This window comes from Gordionus sp. m RMFG-2023, chromosome 2, assembly GCF_954871325.1.
Source record: "Gordionus sp. m RMFG-2023 chromosome 2, tfGorSpeb1-WG-v2, whole genome shotgun sequence".
In the NCBI taxonomy this organism is placed as follows: Eukaryota; Metazoa; Nematomorpha; class Gordioida; order Chordodea; family Parachordodidae; genus Gordionus; species Gordionus sp. m RMFG-2023.
Genome location: NC_088776.1, coordinates 10,999,846 through 11,020,229, shown reverse-complemented (window position 1 = coordinate 11,020,229; position 20,384 = coordinate 10,999,846). Strand labels below are relative to the sequence as shown.

At 26.2% G+C, this 20,384-nt stretch overlaps 2 protein-coding genes across 3 annotated transcripts; one reads left to right on the top strand and one right to left on the bottom strand.

Moving 5' to 3' along the window:
* The first annotated feature begins 205 nt into the window (after positions 1 to 205).
* On the top strand, positions 206 to 1,071 carry LOC135923903 (uncharacterized). Its single transcript, XM_065458902.1, has 4 exons — positions 206 to 415; positions 474 to 551; positions 596 to 724; positions 774 to 1,071. The coding sequence occupies exons 1-4, from the start codon at positions 276 to 278 to the stop codon at positions 916 to 918; spliced, it is 492 nt and encodes a 163-aa protein (XP_065314974.1). The 5' UTR covers positions 206 to 275; the 3' UTR covers positions 919 to 1,071.
* A 4,583-nt stretch (positions 1,072 to 5,654) lies between these two features.
* LOC135923665 (sentrin-specific protease-like) lies at positions 5,655 to 17,523 on the bottom strand. 2 transcript variants are annotated; one of them, XM_065458536.1, is made up of 14 exons: positions 17,461 to 17,523; positions 17,382 to 17,418; positions 16,697 to 17,339; positions 16,544 to 16,652; positions 16,402 to 16,475; positions 12,519 to 12,631; positions 11,925 to 12,090; positions 11,476 to 11,717; positions 10,722 to 10,864; positions 10,065 to 10,316; positions 9,397 to 9,479; positions 8,467 to 8,545; positions 8,139 to 8,234; positions 5,655 to 5,879 (listed from the first exon to the last, which is right to left on the bottom strand). In XM_065458536.1, the coding sequence occupies exons 1-14, from the start codon at positions 17,506 to 17,508 to the stop codon at positions 5,802 to 5,804; spliced, it is 2,163 nt and encodes a 720-aa protein (XP_065314608.1). In that variant the 5' UTR covers positions 17,509 to 17,523; the 3' UTR covers positions 5,655 to 5,801. The 2 variants fall into 2 exon arrangements, with proteins under 2 accessions (XP_065314608.1, XP_065314609.1); XM_065458537.1 differs by lacking the exon at positions 17,461 to 17,523 and having other exon boundaries at positions 17,387 to 17,418.
* Positions 17,524 to 20,384: the final 2,861 nt, after the last annotated feature.

Below are 20,384 nucleotides of genomic sequence, written 5' to 3'. Positions count from 1 at the left end.
TTCTTCCGAAAAATATAATGTAATGTTTATAATTAATTTAACAATTTGAATATTAAATCTAAGAAAGTACTATGTAGTTAATTATATGTTACATCATTGCGAGATTTAAACATGCCAAATTTTGATTCTTGATTTAACCAATCTATCCTTGCTCTGCCTAATCTAGCATATTTATTTAATAAGTAAAACTTTTTTTATATGCTTTCATTTTTATAATATTTTTTTCTCTGAATTTTCAAAAAATACGGTGAAATTTGATTTAAAAAAAGATAAGTATGTATTTCTATTTAATATTCGCTATTCTATGCCTATCTTGTGCGGATGGAATAAATATTACTAAAATTGAAGGGATCCAAATTGGTAAATCATCGGATACGGGCAGAAGTCAATGCTCAGGATATGATAATTATGCAAGGTAAATAATGATGAAGTTATTTCTTTAAAACTTATTAATTGAATGCTATTATTCAAAGTCAGTGGCAAACATTTTATAACGATAATCGAGAATACATTGGCAACCCTCAAATTACAACAAGAAGATCATGCAACAGGTCATTTATTTGTTCATATATCTGAAGTTGAATAATTTGTGTAGGTATGATCAAGCGAATTGCGATGTCGATTTGGTCCATTTAAATTGTTTTGACCATCCAGTCAAAGGGTTATTACATATTGTAAATACCGACCATTTCCACCAAAAAGTAACCTGGGTTTCCTGTAAAAAGTAAGCAAAACATTGATAGTATCTCGAATAAATATCGATATTTATTTAGGGTTAATAAGCCATGTCAAAGAGATACGCAGGTGGGTAGAGGAAGATGTACCACTTCGTTTTGCCAAATTGGTAATGTGTTAGTATGTCAGGGTAGTCATTATTTCTGGATCCCAATGAGCGTGGAAGATTGTACCTGTCAATAAAAAATTTCAGATATTATACTAATTTTTTCTTCTCTTTAAATCCAGGCAATTTTACTGTTACTTTAAGTATTAATATTAAAAGAAATTAAATAGAACTAGTTATTCATTATTTGTCAACTTTTATACAAATTGATAAATAGCCTTTATAGTGTCCGTTTTTGATCATAAAAATGGAAACACAGTAAACCTTATTTAACGTTAGAATTCCGACTTCTAGAAATCCAAATATATCATTTATTATTATTGAATAGTAATTATATAAACTCTTGATTGATGTGAACCTACCAAAATAATATAACCAAGTATCAGTGAAACTTTCCATCAGGCCCGTAGCCACCAGGGGGGGGGGGGGGCCTTAAAAAATTTCCCGGTTACGAAACCTGCTCTGTTTTCTGCTCCTAAAATTTAAAAAAAAAAATTTAATTCGTCATTAACAGTTAAATCTAAATGAAAAAACATTCTTAGAAAAATTTTATTTAACCAGATTAATTGGATAAACAAGAACTAAATATTAAGTTATAAAATATCCATTCACTCATTAACCATTTTAAAAAAACAACGCAATATCCGCCTTTTTTATTCCTCAACAAAAATCCACTAGTGTTGGTAAATTCGTCTGTTTCCATGATGATTCTTCTCAATTCTAATGGTAAGTCAGTCAATGTTAGCGAGATTTAATTAATCGAACAATTAAGACAAATTATAGATATTGCAAACTTCCTCCTACTTATCAAGCGATGATACTTAAACGTTAATTATATCAATACATGTCAAAATATTTAAAAACAATTTATATACGACGAATATTTTTACAGGAAGAAGAAAACTTTTTTAAAATACCTATTTTCCTAGCTAAGTTTAAGATATTATAAATGGCAAATTACTTTCTGCCTATCTCGTCATCCTTAAACGTTAAGATCAATACATATTAAATATATATAATATAAAGGGGACGAATATTTTATGAAGAGGTGAATTCTTTTAAAATACCAATTAATAGTGGAGTATAATTAACTACCCAGGAACCAGGGGTTATCCAAAAATAACTTATTTCTATCCTTAATATTTGAGTATAACGTAAGTTATTCAATATTTTCATTTTTAACGTTGTACTTCCATTTACTTAGAATCAGACGAAAGCAAAATTTACTTTTAATAGCATTTGAAAAAAAAATCTAAATTTATCTTATTTATTTATGGTAAGATTTAAAATCGTCGCATTATATTACATTATTTTGTATATTTATTTTTAATAATTTAAAATAAAAATAGCAAAAGGTTTCTGGGTGTCTATTTTGTTTTATTGCAAAAAATATTGGCCCTCCCAAATAAACTATATTGACGAAAGAACTTTACCTAGAATAAATAATTTAATCTGTTATTATAAGTTTAGTTGGGTAATGTCTAAAAGTTAGCTCATTTCGACGTTGACGAAAATTTGCAGGAGCATTGAGGTGCGAATTTAGGCTTCATTCAAAGTTGAGCTACATTTTTTTAAAAAAGGTCATTTTTATATCCAACTAAAAAATAGAGCAATTACTAACTAGATCTAAGAATTTAAGTGGCAATGGCCATTTATTTAATATTCAACTAATTCCTAAAATGTAAAAGGAAGTATAAAAATTCATGGTTAGTTAAATTGGCGGATTAATTTACGAAAATATCGAATTATTTTATTGAATAAAATCTTCAATTTGTGAACAAAATTAAAGGATAATTATTTCACAGATCTCGCCTGCCCAGGTTAATTATTTTAAATATACCCGGGCCGAGCCTGAATTTTTTTTTAAAAAAAACAAGTATTTTAAATAGCCATTATTAGCTATAAAGAATAAAAATAAATATAATATAATATATTTTAAAAAAATTATAGGGCCCAGGCCGATGACCATGTCTCTGAATTTCATAAAATTAAGCTTGATTTTAAAAATAATTTAACATTTCATTTTAAAAATAAAAAAAAACCAATTGACAAGGAAAGTTGCTATCATCGCCGCGTAATAGTGAAATTATAGGATAAATATTTTAAACAATAATAAAGATTAATTTCTAAAAAAATATTAATCTTATATGTATTTATTTTTAATATAGAGGATAATCTTCAAAAGGATTAACTAGATTACATTTAGTTTTCTAAACTCGACCTGAATCCAACGACAACCTTATTTTTGAATTTTTTTGGGATTGGTTGGTCAGTCTAAACCTGCCATGTTGACCAAACCCACTACTTTTATTATTTTAATAAAAATTAATTAAATCTAGAGGTAAAAAAAAAATTCAGAACTAAAATAAAAAATCTTAAGAGTTCCGATTTCTATATTTTTCACATGTCAGTCATATAATTTCTATAGATTGTCATTATTTTGATTTTATAAATAATTTAAATCTGTGAAAGAAATTTATTTTTACAAATAAAAAAAATTACTTTGTTTCCTCCTGAAATTTTGTATTAAAGCAGGCAGGTGGAGGAGATTAAGGTTGGAGATGCTTAGTTTAGGGTCAGTTTATATAAAAAAATATGTTTATTTATATAGAAGAATCAACTGAGTAAAGAGAGACAATTATAGTTCCGTTGACGGAAATCAAAGGTCCGAGCTACCTTCAGAAACGGCTGAATTCTTGGTTCTTCTAAGAGTAGAGATAGCTGTTGCTAGTAAATTTTGATGCGCCCATCAGATTATTAGTATTTATAAACTTATAATTAAGCAGATAGAATTAAAACTCTTAAAATGAGACAAACTATGTTAACAATATTTCAAGAGCCAGCAAGACCAAGAAGCCCTTCTATAATTTTACAATTTTAAATAAAGGAAAGCAGATGCTTAATTTTCTGCAAGCCCCTAAGGTAATATAGGACTGATATGGATAAAAGCCCATGGATACATTTTATTATGGACATAGTAGATTCCATAATTGTATAACAAATATAATGTAATACATATACGGGAAAATATTAGGTTTTAATAAATATAATTCAAATTTAATTTTGAGAGCTAAAAAATTTATCACCAGCCTCACATTCAAGGATGATATTGGTGGTTTAAATAGACCGATATTTGACTCAAAACCTAATTGAGGTCGACTTCGCTATTTCAAAATACTACTAATTAAATAAAAAATATAATCAAAACATGATTTGATCCATATTTAAAATTTAATAATAAAATAGGTTATATAATAAAAAAAACAATTTCTGAACCCACTATTAGACAGCACTAATAGGATTTTAGCCAAGGAGATATTGTTCATAGATGGCAGAAAGGTTTGAATGTCTATTTGTCAAGTCTTGAGGCTTATATAATATTATTTTGGCTATAACCTTAATAGGGCTTTGAAAATCGACACAAATCGCGATTTTTAACAAAACTAGAGCCCAAATAGAATTTTATAATTATCTAGAACTAAGGGTATATTAAAACGTAATTATCGACAATATAAGATTTACAATCTAAAATATACATTGCCCTTTTTGTCAAAATGAAATATAAAGAATTTTTTTTATCCAAATCATCTAGTCGACATGAGCTTGAGGCAATTTTACTCCGACTTAAGCTGATAGTCGTAAAACTTAACTCATTTAACATATACTACCAATATACAATTCCAATTTCCATTGAAAATAAAAATCTGGAAAAATTATTATTCAAAATTTTTTGAGAATAATTAAAAAATAAGGATTAATGGTTACCTTTTTATTAACCATTAACAATATATGATAATTACTTTATTATTAATAAAATATATTTTAATGACTTCTTTATATTATAAAAAAATAAAATCAAGAATTAACTAAGAAATATATCTCTAACCATTAGGAGACTCAATGGACACTAACATTCATTTAGTTATTCAAAAAGTTATATTTATATTATCACTGAATAAATTATTTTATTACTGGTCAATCTTTTCTTGCAAATCAAAAAAAAAACTTACCAATTTAGTATTTAATATTGGTATTCCATTATTTTTACTGAGTAAATAAAAATTTTATTTATAGTGCTATTAGTGTTGTTTGTCATAAAGATTTGGACCTCAATTTGCATAATGCCTAATCTCGAGGCTTAACAAAATACTATTTTGGCTATAATCTTAATCGGGCCGTTTTTAAAAATAGACCTAAATTGTGCCGTTTAACACTAATTGGTATCATTTTTAAAAAAAAAAATTGAAAATACTTGGAAATTTTAATTATTCCCTTTGATTAAATCAAATCAACAATAAATTCTAGCAGTAATATTAATGTATTACTAAAATATCGTATTTGTTAACCTTAATACTACTTACTTTCATATTTATTCAAATGATAAAACTAAGGTTAAATTATATAAATAAGCATATGGCAAAAGTTATTTTTAAATTCCTAAGAAGTGGACCATAAGATGACAGGCATATTGCTTGTTGGTAGGTCTAGACAGTAGTCCGACCCAAAGACCGTGATTTTCATAATGACTTGTTTTCGTATTGCTAAATAACTTATTTTTATGATGTAATATCATTTCCATGTAGTAAAAGTATAAATAATACCTATATCAAACTTTAATAATCATAAACTATTATTTAATAAATTAAGTTATTTATGAAAAATAGATATATTTCCAAGCTTATATATGCCAAGTAAATTTAAAAATTATATTAAAATACATTTCAATGGTTGGCGCTTAGGGTCTAAAATAAAAAATTGGAAATCAGCGCTTATATTTTTTTCATGCCACTATAAAAAACAATTAAAATAGATGTCGATGATCATTATCGCATTTTATTTCCAAAAAAAAAAATTTACTGACTTAAATTTAATTATTATGTACAAAAGGTATAACATAAATATATAATACACATTATAAAAAAACAAATCCGCGAATAGAAACATTTAATGTACAAATAATTTAAATAATCTCAGTCGGTGATAAACGGTTATTTGAAATTTCGAGTATCATTCTTCTTCTAAAGTAGGGCATACTAGCCTAAAATAAAAAATGTGATATTATTATAGTAGATAAAACATTATAAGACTAGAAAATACATTCATAATAACATCATTTAACAGCAGCAAAAGATGATGATAATTGAAGGGTAACCGTCTCACGTAAAAAAAGTAATTTCTCTATATCACCGATAAAATCAAAAGAAAAATTGATTTATTATTATTATTAAATTTGGGAGGATCTCATAACCTGTTTTATATCGTGCTAATAATATAGATATAAATGTAAACAAAAATAGAGCAGAATGATAGGATTGTCTTAACCTGCTGACGGTAAGGTGCGCATAACCATGTAATACATAATTCTGCCAAAGATTTTATCTTATTATATATAAATAACAATTATAAAATGTTATACAATTTTATTAAACACTAATAAAGTTCGATATAACAATTTTTGGTCTCTAGCAGGGATGTATTGCTTTCTAAAAAATATTTACAAATATGATATGTTAATATAAGCATGCTGTCCCCACATATCGCTTGTCATTAGTAGTCAAATCCATTTGTTAAGATAAATAAATTCAAAAATTTAACAAAGAATATCACAGTTGTTTTTATAATTATCTTGAAATAAGATAAAATAAAATACAATTTCCATTGGAAATATATACTAATGTTTTTATTTAACAAAATATTCTTATTTTGAGACAATTTTGAATATCCCTATAAAAGATTCAAAGAATTTAAAAAATACGTCTTAGTGACAAAATTAATCAAAGATGAAAATTTATTGATATAGTTCCTCGTTAGGTGGATTTAATTTTTGAATACCAACTAACATATCTCATGGCGTCTGAAAGACTTGATAAATGTGATATCGAGTCAATAAATTTTTTAGATCATTTCATGAATTTTCACAATAGAATACAAATTTAGGTTTATTCAAACCTTATCAAAGAGTATAATAAAAAATGTATCTGTACCTAGATACATTCTAAATTGTATCTGTATCAAGATAACTTTTTAGAAGCTGTATCTGTATCTAGATAAATTTTTAGACTATGTATCTGTATCTAGATCCATTTAAAAAGTATCTTTTAACAACTCTGATGATTTTGGTGAAAATTATTTCTCGTAAGCTGTGTTTTGCTTAATAATGTGTCTATTAAATTTAGCTTTTAACACATCATTTTATATTTTTATAAAATGCAGACTTATACCATTACCAGGCTGAACGTTTTTTCAAAGCTTTTTAAAGCATGTGATTCATAATTTTTTCCAAAGGACAATAATTTTTTTTTGTATAATATAATATTATTAATATCTAAAAATCATTATTTTAATTATATTTTGATAAATGTGATATCGAGTCATATAAATTTTTTAGATCATTTCATGAATTTTCACAATAGAATCCTAATTTAGGTTTATTCAAACCTTATCTAAGAGCATAATAAAAAATGTATCTGTACCTAGATACATTTTAAATTATATCTGTAGATAAGTTTTTAGAAACTGTATCTGCATCTAGATAAATTTTTAGACTATGTATCTGTATCTAGATCCATTTAAAAAGTATCTTTTAACAAGTCTGAATAAAGGTATATCAAAATGTATCTTAAAAAGTATCTAAAACAGATATAGATACCTCTAAAATAATATATAGATACAGATACTTTAATCAAAAATCTATCTAGATACAGATACCACATTTTTATATCTAGATACTTTAACAACTCTGAAAATCATAGTTAAAAGGCAATTTTGATATTCTGCATTAAATTTTTGATTTCTTTCGTCATTAGATTTAGACGACATTGATAGGCTGTAGAAATTGTTGCATACTTAACTTTAAGTGCATAAGCGTTCCTGATATTGGATAAAAATCGATTATCGTGCAATCGTTTTAAGTTATTTGATAATTTTTTCTCTAAGTTATGACAAATATTTAAAATAAATCCGAAATATTGTTCGACAAATTCAAAAATTTTTTTAAATGTCTTGATAAATTTTTTTTTTAAATCCTCTCAAAATGAGACGCAAAAGAAAAGTATTTTGTTGAAACATTTTTAAATCAGTTTGTTCATTCAATATCAAATAAATCCTATTCTTCAGTTTTTTTAACCTTTCAGTTAAATTCGTTTTAATGGTTGGATGTTCCGTTTCGGGGAAAAAAGCTTTACCTTTCCCCATTTATTATTAAATATGTCTCGGCTCATGGACAAATGGCAACACCAGTTGTCATAAAGCAAGGAAACATTTTCAAAAAATCAAATAAAAAGAAAAAATTACAAACTTGAGTGAAAGTAAAATTTTCTCTCCGGGATATAAATTCGGCGTATTTAAGAGCAAAAACTCCACAATCGCTACCGTTGTTTTGTTGGGGTACATTCTGTTCGGTAAATAAAAATAAATAAATACCTTTTTAAGGTTGTTTTTCAAAATGTAAAAAAATGTAATCTCAATCCTAATTTATATTTTGTAAATATTAAGAAGGAAAGAAAGAAAGAAAATAAAATATTATATAGGTAATAAAAAATATAAATAATTATTGTTCAAAATAAATGATATTATATTATTTTATACTAGTAACATAAAAAAAATTTTGAAGTATATGGTCATACTTGAGCATTTATCAATTTCCAATTCGTAGTGTCAAACGCTTTTTTTCTTTTGTCCATGCTTTCTTCTTCCAAATAATTTCTAAGCAAGCGGGTAATAAAATATAAATCCAAGTTTAGTGATCAATTAAGTTGAATGGGAATAATGTCATATTATAAACATAAAGTCATTTTAATATAATAATATTCAAATTAAAAGGCTAAAAATTTGTCATAAATTGTTTAGTAAATAGATTATTAATATAGGACACTATCGTTGGTAAAGAGTCCTATACTGAAAAAAATATTTAAATTTGATTAAAATAAAGGGATCCATATGGGATAAGGAAATATGGGCCAGTAGTGGAATTAGTACATAAAAGATATGGGTGAAGGCCTGGTGCTGACTAGAGTTGTGCTAAACAAAAGTATGAACTTTTGATAATTAGAGGTCTATAAGGGGTGGGTTAAAAATTTTAAACATCGAGTGGGCGTGGTTGGGTTAAAAATATTCTTAAACCAAAGGGAAAGTGGACTGACGAGTAATTTAAAATATTTTTCGGGCGAAATGAATAGAACGGACTTATATAATTAATCTATAAAAATATATTAAAGTAAAACCAAATCAACCTATAAAAATTATTATAAGAAAGCGGGTTTTTTTTAAACAATGAGCGGGGGACCTTTCGGGATAAATACCACACCCATTGCAGACCTCTAATGTCAACATCGCGCTTTAAATAATTTTTCGGTATAGCTATTTACGTTGAAGTGTGCCCAATAAATCCCTTTATTTTTCATTAAAAAAAATAATTTGACTTAAACATTTAAAAAAATTATTTCTTTAGCAGAAGAAAAAAATGGCAAAAATCAAAGTCATCAATTTATAATATACCATTCTTAGCTAAAAAAAATTTTTTTAAAAAGACATCAATTAATTTTATAAATTTATACAGCAGCATCTGAAGGTAGTATTCATGGGGATCCGAATATAGAGAATCAAAGTAAATGATGACCTTCATTTTCATATCGATGATCTATTAATATAATAATTTTTTTAGCAAATTATATCTTTTTGGAAACACTGAAATAACAAGAATTAATCTTAGCAACGGAACCCTGGAATACTGTAAATTTGTCTGAACTCAATAATGATAATGTGAGGACTACTAGTTTGAAATAGATTCATAGTTAACCATAATTTAATAAGAAAATCATGTTCAAAAGTGGTCTCAACGAACATTATACTAGATCAAAATCGAACGAAAAGCGATTGACGAAATGAGAATTTATACATGAACTACATATTTTTAATGTTTCATAGAAAACCTTTATACATATTCCGACCCAAATTGTCTAATCCCTCATTCACAGTTAGGGCGAATTTGCCGCGAAGTATACAAAATAATGATAATAAGCAATTCGTAAGCATTTTTTTAAAAATAAATAAAACTTGATTGTAATATTATATTTTATTTATACCAAAACATCATGAATAATTATTAAAATAAATTAAAAATTAAGTTTACCCACATGTAACTAAACTTAAAAATGATAACAAACTCAAAGATAGGCTTACAGTTTTAAAAAACGTTAATAGAATAAATTAAATGATGTTTTACCGCCATACACCAATGAGCGCCTATGTGTACCGGCATGAGAATAAGTTCCTTACTAAAGATATCCACCTTTTTGGTCCATCGTTTAACAGAGGCGTAACCTTTATTCGTAAATTGCGTGAAGAAAAATGTGTTAAAATTGAAACAAGACGGGTAAAGGGTTGTCGTCGAGCCTTTATCTGTTTCGTCGTCTGTGCTAGAATTAGATGATTTCTCGCTTCTTTCGGTGATCATGTTGAGGTAAAAGTTTATTATCTGTTGGTAGGGTGTGGAATAAAGAAAAAAAATATATAAATACACATTAGATAGAGAGCACATCTTGATGAAATAATGTACTCGAGATTTTACACAATAAAAATAAAAATTAGTAGTAATAAAGGTAATTTAAAGAGTATAATGATTATCAATTTTAAGATTATTTTAGATGCAAAATATAAAAGTATCTACATTTTTAAATCAACTTAATTACATTAATTTATTTGATTTTTTTTATATATATAACGTTAAATAAATTATTTTTCTCCAATATATAATTTATTAAAGATTTATATAATAATATTTAAAACACTATAAATAGGAACTACAATTACAACTGGAAAAAGGAAGCTAACAGAGATAAAAAATAGATAATTCATATTTTTTAAAAAAAAAGGGACAAACCTCATCATTAAGCCAATTGATGTGATCGAGGGTATGCAAATCCGACCGTTTCACGTCAATCCTAAAAGCTTGAATTACTATGTCATTTTTGGAACCTTGATACAGTAGCGACTCTATGCGTTTTTTATCTTCCATAGTTAGATCTTAATTTTATTTAAGTGGGGGGGGGGGGGGGGGAGGGATTAAATTGAGGCTTTACTTAATTTTAAATAATGCGTGGAAATATTTTATTTGACGGGGGTTATTAATATTTTTAATTGTTAAAATTTTATCTGTGATTAAATTAAAATTAAAATGATCGCAAATGATATTTGACATTTAATAATGAAATATTGATAATTAATAAGAGTAAGAAGAAGAAAATTTTAATCGTGTTTCCATTCAAAATTATTAAACTAATCGTTAGATATACTTTTACTTTAGTGTTGTTAAACGACCTGATTTAAGTCGATTTTTAAAAACAAGCTGATTAAGATTATAGACAAAATGTATTATGTAAGCCCCAAGATTTGGCAAATAGAGGTCCAAACCATTCCCCCCATCTTAGAGCAAAATATCCAGGCTTACATAATATTATTTTGGCAAAAATTTAATCTGTAAAAATCGACCCAAATCGGGTTTTAACAACACTATTTACATCCATAATTTAATGGATAAGAAGAAACAAGTATAATATAATCAGTAGTATGAATGTAATAACTGGCAAATTCAATATAAGAATTTCTCTAATTCAAAGCAAATAAGGCAATTATACTGGGATAATTTTCTATGGGTAAGTCTTTCCTATCTTTGGTAGAATCCCTGAGGTAAACCAAATCGTCGTCCAGTAATTCGTCAAAGAGTTGGGGAGTGAATCGACTCAAACTAGATAAGGCTCTGTCGTAGCGGCGCTGAACGGATGTAGCAAGTAATTTGAGCTTGTGATCCGAGTCCATGGAGGATAGAGGGAGCAAGGAACCACGCCAAGATCTGGAGTCGAGTTGACATTTGAAAAGGCTTGGTGTCGAATTATTAAATTATTATGAATGGTGTTATGTGTTGGATTCAGAATCAGATCAAACCCAAAAAATATTTTGCATATTCAAAAACAAAATTAATTATATTTTAAAAAAACAAAAGCTTTAAGTACGCAATGTACGAATATGGAATAAATTTTAATATGTATTTTTAAAAAGCAGAGGGTTAAAGCATAATATATAATACGTCAAATCGATCTTTTTCTGGTTAAGTGATAGGGCTGCTATTTGCTTGTTCAATTCCTCTTCTATGATAGAAGAGGAATTTCGAAATGAATCAGATGTTGAGGGTAGATTAGAGGAAGTAGTAGAGGGTGTAGTTTCTGAATATTTTGAATTGGTTGATAGGATAGCTTTAGTGCAATCGTATTAAAATAATTAACAATACTCTTTATTAAATAATCATAATAATTAACTAATTTGCGCATTACTTCAATTTAACTTCTAAGCAAAAAAGGGTAAATATAAAGTGTACAAATATACCACCCTCCCCTCCCAACCCAGTGTTGATAGTACCCATTTATTTCTCAATTAATTTGTCAGGTTAAAAATAGATTACCAATAAAATTATAGTATATCAGGAATAGAAGTATTTAAGTTCAAATTTTAAGGTAAATATGAAGGCATGATAATACACAAATTTTATATGTTCAACGAAACATACAAGTCAAGCCATTTCAATCATAGCTTCCAAAAGATTGCAATTCCGATTCAAACAACTGAATGAGTTTGTGTAAGTATTATATAAATATATATTTATTTATCTTTTAAAAAAAATTACATTGATTATCTTCATCGCGAATTTGGATATGGTTATCGTTACTGATGTTGGGCAATTTTTGGCTATCATTAACATCTTCTAAATAGTCGCGGATGTTTAAATCCCTGTTATTACTTATTTTTTTTAAAAAAAATTAGAAAGAAATATAACATTTATTTATTCAAAATATATATGTGATCAGTTAAACTTAGATAAAAAATTTTTGCAAGACCGCATATAATGGATAATTTAGGCAATCATTTGACATCTTTCAATTCCCCTCCCCTCCAACCCCACTTTAAAAAACAATAAATAAACACATTATTTTAAATCTTAATATAACTTATTTGCCATAATTCCTGAAAGAAGCGAATCAAGTTTAAAACTATTTTCATTAAAGAATAATTTATTTGAGACAAATTTTTTTGGTGGGGGGGAGTGGATTTATACACTTCATTTATTTACTATATTTACACCCGTGAACCGACGTATCACGTCTCCGCACTTTTTGGGACTTTTGCGACGGCGATTCAAAAAAATTATGCTATGTAAATTATTTTTATTTTTGCTAAATAAATGACATTAATATTTTTAAATATAAATTGTAAATATATAAGATTCAAAATTTAGAGAAATACTGTTATATTAATCAATCATCTCTTTTAGCAATTAAAGCTATGCCCAAAATCTCTTTAAAAAAAATTAAAAAAACATTTAGAAGTTTAAAAATTTTAATGAAATGAAATCCTATGTTAAATTTTTGAAATTTTTAGAATTATATTTTGGACATGTTTTTATTTTTATGTTTAAAAAAAACTTATTTCTTCTTTTTCGATAGTTTGAAAAGTTTGCGGGAATTTTTTTGATATTTTGGATGCAGTCTAAAAAAAGGAAATGATCTGATTCATAAAAATATTTCAGTAAAATTAATATTTTTTTATAATAAATATGCATTAAAAAATTTTTCTTTATGGACCCCTTATAAACCCCCAGTCAATCGATTTAAGGTCGATGATAATTTTAATAGCCACGGATGCAAGATCGAATGTCAGAAGAATTGTCCGATTAGATTAATACAAACACTACCAATGTTTAAGCATAGTTTATATAATCTTGTCAGTAGAGAGTAGAATATTATTAAGGCGTTAAGATTTAAGACTTCCGATTTAAGAGAGGTAATTGATTCTATAATGAGGAAATGCGTAAGAAATAATAATCGCTACTTCGTATATATTATCTGAATAATAAAAATCTGTATACGTAAAAGAACGTTTTAAATTTGATTAATAAATAAAAAAAACATAAATATTTAAAATTAAATAGTAGATGGATCTGCTTTGAAGACCTAGTGATCACGTGTTATAGCGTTATAACGGTGCTAGAAAGTGTGAGTGGTGCCAATAAAAGCCCAATTATTATCATATTAAAAGGAAGTGGAACAGAACTTAAGTTGTAGTTTAATTGAGATTTAGTAATAACTGTTTAATATGATTTTTTTTATCATCTCAAAGTGAATGCACCATATGTAAAATCTAATCCATTGATCAATGATAAAGATAACTTTGATATATTTCTTCTTTAAACAAAATAATATGCTCCATCAATTAAATCACAGACCTCCAATAACGATCGTCTGGTATTTATTATTTATAACATTTTTATAAGATATTAACCGCACTAATAACCCTAAGTTTCAAAGGTAAAGTGAATAGTTATAAAAAAAATTTCACTCCCGTTCAATTTTTATCAGGGATAGGGAGCAAACTTAACCTATATAATTATTTCGAAACCGGGTTAAAACCCTGTTTTATATAGAGATCTACTAAGCACGGCCCATCTGAAAGTCTGGTCAAGGGGCTAGGCATTTCGTGCATTTGGCCAGCCCTGGTATTAAAATTTTGATATATTTTTTGAATTTTAAGCTAATACTTTGATTAAAGCTATTTGAAAATTATATTACAATAGGCAAATTTCTTTGTATTTTAAGAACTGTCTAATTAAAATATTAAATCTATAAAATAAAATACTAAATTAACAAAAATTGAGATTAAAAATTAGATATAGATATCAAAAATTTGATGACCGGAAATACAAAAATTATTATTCGACCGGGGCGTACTTTTCCTAAAACTTAAATGAGCCGGGCCTGATTTTTCAAAAATTGAAATTTAAGAAAATTAATGAGTGACACTCCTGTTGAGTTCTTATTAATTTTATAAAGGAAATTTTTTTTTTAAATTTTAATAATTATATACTTTGATTTTTTTGTTACATGATTATATTTAAATTTAAATAATAATTATAAGGTAAAACTTTGATGAAAAAATAATTTTCATAATAGGTAGTTACGTATTTTATTGGTTAATGATGCTTAGTACCTTAAGGTACCATCTATCAAATTTGAATTTTGTTCATTTTTCATTTGGATAGGCACTACCAAATATATTTATAATATATATTTGAAAAATCGTGATTTTTGGAAAGTATCTATGGCCTAGTAGGCAAGAGCTTGGTTTACTAATCCCATGGTCCCAGGTTCGAATCCCGGGAATGATCATGTTTTTTTTCTTATTCTAACTTGGTGGTTCCATCCTTGGGGGGATAATATATAGGAGGCCGGACTCGACCACGTGATTCCGTATTAATATATTAAATAATAAGGATCTTATTACATTTTAATAAATTTTGGTCGGTATTTAGCAAATTAGGTTGGTATTTAGAATATTTCCATACATTCACTTGGTAAAGCATCATTAACCTATTTTATTCATAGTGATTGACTAAAATATATATTATAGGGCACATAAATTGGTCGTTTGCATTTTGCCATATTTTTTTTAAAAAGAACACATCTCTTAAATGGTGGTTACATTTTTATTAGTAAGGTCGATTCAAAACGTTTTTGTAAATTATATTATCGTCTGCAACCTTTTTTACTTTAATTTCTAAATATTCCATTTTAAAATATGTGATTTTTCCCATTTTATATAATACTAAACAACTAAGAAAGGATTTTTATTCCCCCTCCCCTTTTTATTATTCTTATCTGGGTAACAAAGTTTTGTCAGTTTCTCGAAAATACCCAAATATTGTAAAGAGTTAGTTGTAAACCAATATAGACTTAAAAACTCGAGTTAAATTATTAATAAAATTTAAAAAATAAATAAAAATATTTCATAATACAATAAAATATATCATAAAATAGAATAAAAAAAATATTGGAGCACACAAACCAGTTTGTTTTTTTAAATAGTTTTTAATGCCAAGCAATTATTTGACCAATTTGCATGATACCATTTAAAATGTGATATTTACATTAATAAATTGAAGTTTAAAACTCAATTTATCTGTATAATTACAACTCATAAATATCAAATCTTATTTAATTAAATATTGTGGACTCCTTTTGATGAAATTTTAATAATTCGAGATATTTATTAAGCTAAAATCTTGATTTCTCATATTTTTTATAAAATTAAGGTTTTTCAACACTAGTGTATTGTATATTTCATCAATCAAATTAATTCACGTTTTTGTGTATCTTTCTATATAAAGCTAATTTGATATAAATATTATAAAAATTCCAAAACACAAAAAAACCTCCATATTTTTCTTCTAAAACTCAAATCAGAACTTTTATAAATTTAAGCAACCAAAAGGTTATCTTTTTAATTTTTTACTCCTGATTATAATTGAACCAGAAACTTTATAGAATAAAATTTGGGTCACAATTTTATGTCATTAATTATTGAATTCCTTCAGGTCTGACCTGATTAGAAAAATATTTTAAAATTTTTGGCACAACCAATCAAATAGCATCTAAGTTTTAGACTAGTCCCCACCCATTCCGGGGTTTAATTGAAATACTTAGCAAAATATATAGTAAAATTTTGTATAATTTTACCACTGAGATAAGTTGTTAGATGACTCCATATCAACACCACTTGAATTTAAAGTGAACTGTTTAAATGAGGAATACTAATTTTTGTAAGATAAAAAAAATTAATGAATTTTGAAGAGGTTAATTATTAAAAAATTAAATTAACTGGTAAAGGTTTGATTTCTTCAGTAGCTGAGGAACCAGCTTTGTTATCAGAAGTTAATGCCAAATGCTGTGATGTATCAAAATGAAATATGTCTAGAAAACTTGTTTTCCTAAAATATAATATATAGTTCACAATTATATATTTCATATTAACTTTTGATTTTGAGGAAATAAGAATGAATTTTTAAATTGCATTGGAATATTATATCTTTTAATAGGAGAATACATGTTATCATTTTCACAATTAAAATATTTTTTAATTTCATGACTGATAATTGTTGATTGTTTTATTGATTCAAAGAATTTTTTTCTCAAATTGTTATCAGTTTCTAATTTGCTAATAATTAAAGGAAAATCATATTGTTCTGTGATTGATTGATAATGTGTGTTATCTTCCTTTATAGAAGATGTATCATTGAGCAAAATCTCATTGTTAATATTATTTAAAGATTTATCATCATTCCCTTTATATAGAGGCTCACTATTGAGGCTTTTCAAAAAAAATGGTGTATTATCATTTGTTGAAAGTCTATTATATTTGTATTTATTTATAAATGATTGTGATTTAATGCAAGATTTCTCAGACATATTGGTTATTTCCATATCAACATTATTTGGAATTATGTCATGCACCTCATCATGGGGAATAGTTTTTTTTTGATTAGATTTAGAATGAATTTCATTTACTAGTATTTTATCGTCAAAACTATTAGAATTATCATCATTTGACCTACCATTGTAATATTTATAATCAATATTATTTTTTAGGTTATAGTAGGGTGAATCACTAAGCATTCCTAAAAAAAATCATGATTAAATTATGTAAAAATTAATTTTACTTAACAATTGTCTCGTTAATGATTTTGAATTTAAAGTCTGGAAAATTATTATTATTATGTCAACAAATAATTAAGATACTTTAGTATTATTAGGTATGTGAAAATCAGATATTGTCTTTCTGACCATAATAGAATGTTGCTTACATATATTTATAATTTAATTTAAATACGTAATAATATCATTTATATATATTGGTCTTCATAAATATGTGGGAAAAATTTATAAATAAATAAAATTGAAATCAGAAATAAGATAGATGCATTAAACTAAAATAGGATAGGAGTATAGTTGGGTAATGGCTAAATGTCGGCTAATTCGTCTTAATCTTAATGAACTTGATGTAGAAAGTCCGTTAACAACATTAAGACTTTTTAACTTAATTACTTTCTTCCAAATTTGATCTTAAAAAAAGCCACAAGACTAAAATGATAGTTTTTAGTGAAAAACTTGATTTATAAGCGGTTAAAAATATACTTACCCAAGAGGATTAACTGGTTTTTAACATTTTTATAATTTTGTCTGAAAAATACAACAGTTTAAATTGCAGAATAATTTTGTATAAAAATAAGGTTTTCTTTTCTTGATTATATTTAGTGTTATACCCCTCCCTTAAAGATACTCCAATCCTCAAATACTTGGGACAAAACTCTGGCCAAGAAAGGCTTGATGTCCCTAAATCTAATTTTGGTTTTTTCCTATCCGATGAGGAGCTGAAGGTGATCATATAGATATAGATTTGGCTGTGACCTATGTACGCCCCATAAATGTAAAGGATGTGGGAAAGTATCCCGATCCTAAGGACCTACATGGTCTATCCTGTTTATATTCCAAATTATAGTTTAGTCCCCATAGAGCTATTAGCTCCATAATCTCGAACAAAACCTCCTGGAACCCGTCCACTTATATCGGAATAATTAGAAAAGATCAGAAGTGTTAACAAACAGTTCTTAGTTTAGAGAAAAACACTTTATTTTTCTTCCAAATTTTCTCTAACCCAAAGATTGATCCTAATTTGTATTAAAAATGAGAAGGTACTAGAATATTTCTCATTTTCACTTTACCCCAATAGTTTTGCCCAATGGATCCCTAGGCCTTTAATTATCAAATTAATGGTGATATTGGATACACCTTTAAAATGTTACTATCAACTCAAATCTTTTGCTCAATGAAGTCCTTTTTGTGCCCACCCCAAAAAAAATTTTTTTTAATCTCTTTTCAAGATAATAATTTAATTTCTTTTTTTTAAATGTTATGTTTTTTTTAAATGTTATCTTAATATTGATTATATATCATTTTAATATAAAACTGATGCAATGTCGTGTCTAGAACTTTAATAATCAGAAATATAACATGGAAAAACCTTAAAATAGTCCAAAATTTATTCACCAAAAAATTCAGCATCATTATTTTGATTCTATTCAACATAATTTGATTGTGGTTAATCTAAAATAATAATATTAAAATCATTTAAGAATAAATAAAAGTTTAGTTATTTTGTTAAGTAATTAATTTTGATTTCTATTTTAATTTTGTTGCTTAATTTAATTTAATTTATAACACTCGCAAAAAAAATTTTTTTATATAATTTTCCATATTTTCACAATATATTCCATCTTCTCACATGGAGGAGCGGAGGAACCAATTCCATACCACTCTAAAGTTAAGTCACTGGTATAAAATAATTTTTTAGGAGTATATAAAATTTCAAATTTTTAAGTGTATTTCAAGAAGAAGATATATGTAGACTATGTGAAAATATTAATGAAATGGAAAATATTATATAAAAAATTTAACTGATATTGATACTAATTAATTCGAGGGTTGACATATCAATTCTTACCGAAAAAATTAAAAGTTAAAAAAATGTAGGTAATAAAATATTTTTTTAATAACTCTACTCGTGGATAAAATATTATAATTTGCATATAACTTAAAAAAAAATGATTGTCTAAAATAAATTAATGCATAGATTTATAGATGAAACAAGTATATTTTTATAAAAAATTAGACAAAATTTTCAGAGTTGTTAAAGTTTATAGATATAAAAATGATGTGACTACACCTTCATAGAAAGAATCTGAATCTAGGTACTATATTTAAACATTTTGATATATTTTTATTTAAGCTTTTTAATAAAAATAAAAATATATGAATGTTAAATTCATTTTAAATGAGCATATAATTTAAATAAATATTATATTAAAACTAATATAATATAAAAAATATTTATAAAAATTAAATCATAAAAAAATATAAATACTCATTAAATAATATTTTTTTTCCCCCTAATTTAAATCTATAGATATTAGTTCAAGATTGAGAAGGATATTTTTATCATGACTTTAAAAAAACATAATGCAAACGTATACAAACGATCAATTTGCTCTTTAGAGGAATATATAAATCCTTGCTTAGCCATGAGGCCAGCGTCTACATGAGCGGGAGAGGTAAGAACAGTTCGCATGCTATTTTTTGAGGAGGGGGGGAGAGGGTAGGGGATAGGCTGCTTTAATGGGGATAAGATAAATTTTTGGGGGGTTATCTATTAAATTTTGAGATGAAATAGGACAAAATTTATTGCTGTAAAAATTAATACTTTTATCATAGAATTATAGTAATACAATTCATCGACCAAATCTATATATTGTAAACTATCATACACATTGTTTTCCAAATATAACTTTCAGCTATCCTTTAAAATATAATTTAAAAGGTTTAGATATTTCAGCAAGCTCATAATGCCATAATAATTAATTTATTGTAAATAATGGAGGTTTTAATTGAATTTATGATCTAAAAAATAAATTCTTTATATTCACTAAATATCGATAGTTGGTAATTGATAAGTTATTCTTTATAAATTATCTGAAAAGAGTATCAATAAATTAAAAAGGTAAAAATAATAATAGGGAGACACCGCCGCTGAAGGTGGAAGGAATTTTTAGGGGGGTAGGCAAAGGTTTTTGAAGGGGGTTTGCATCCAGTGAAAATCCTGTCATGTA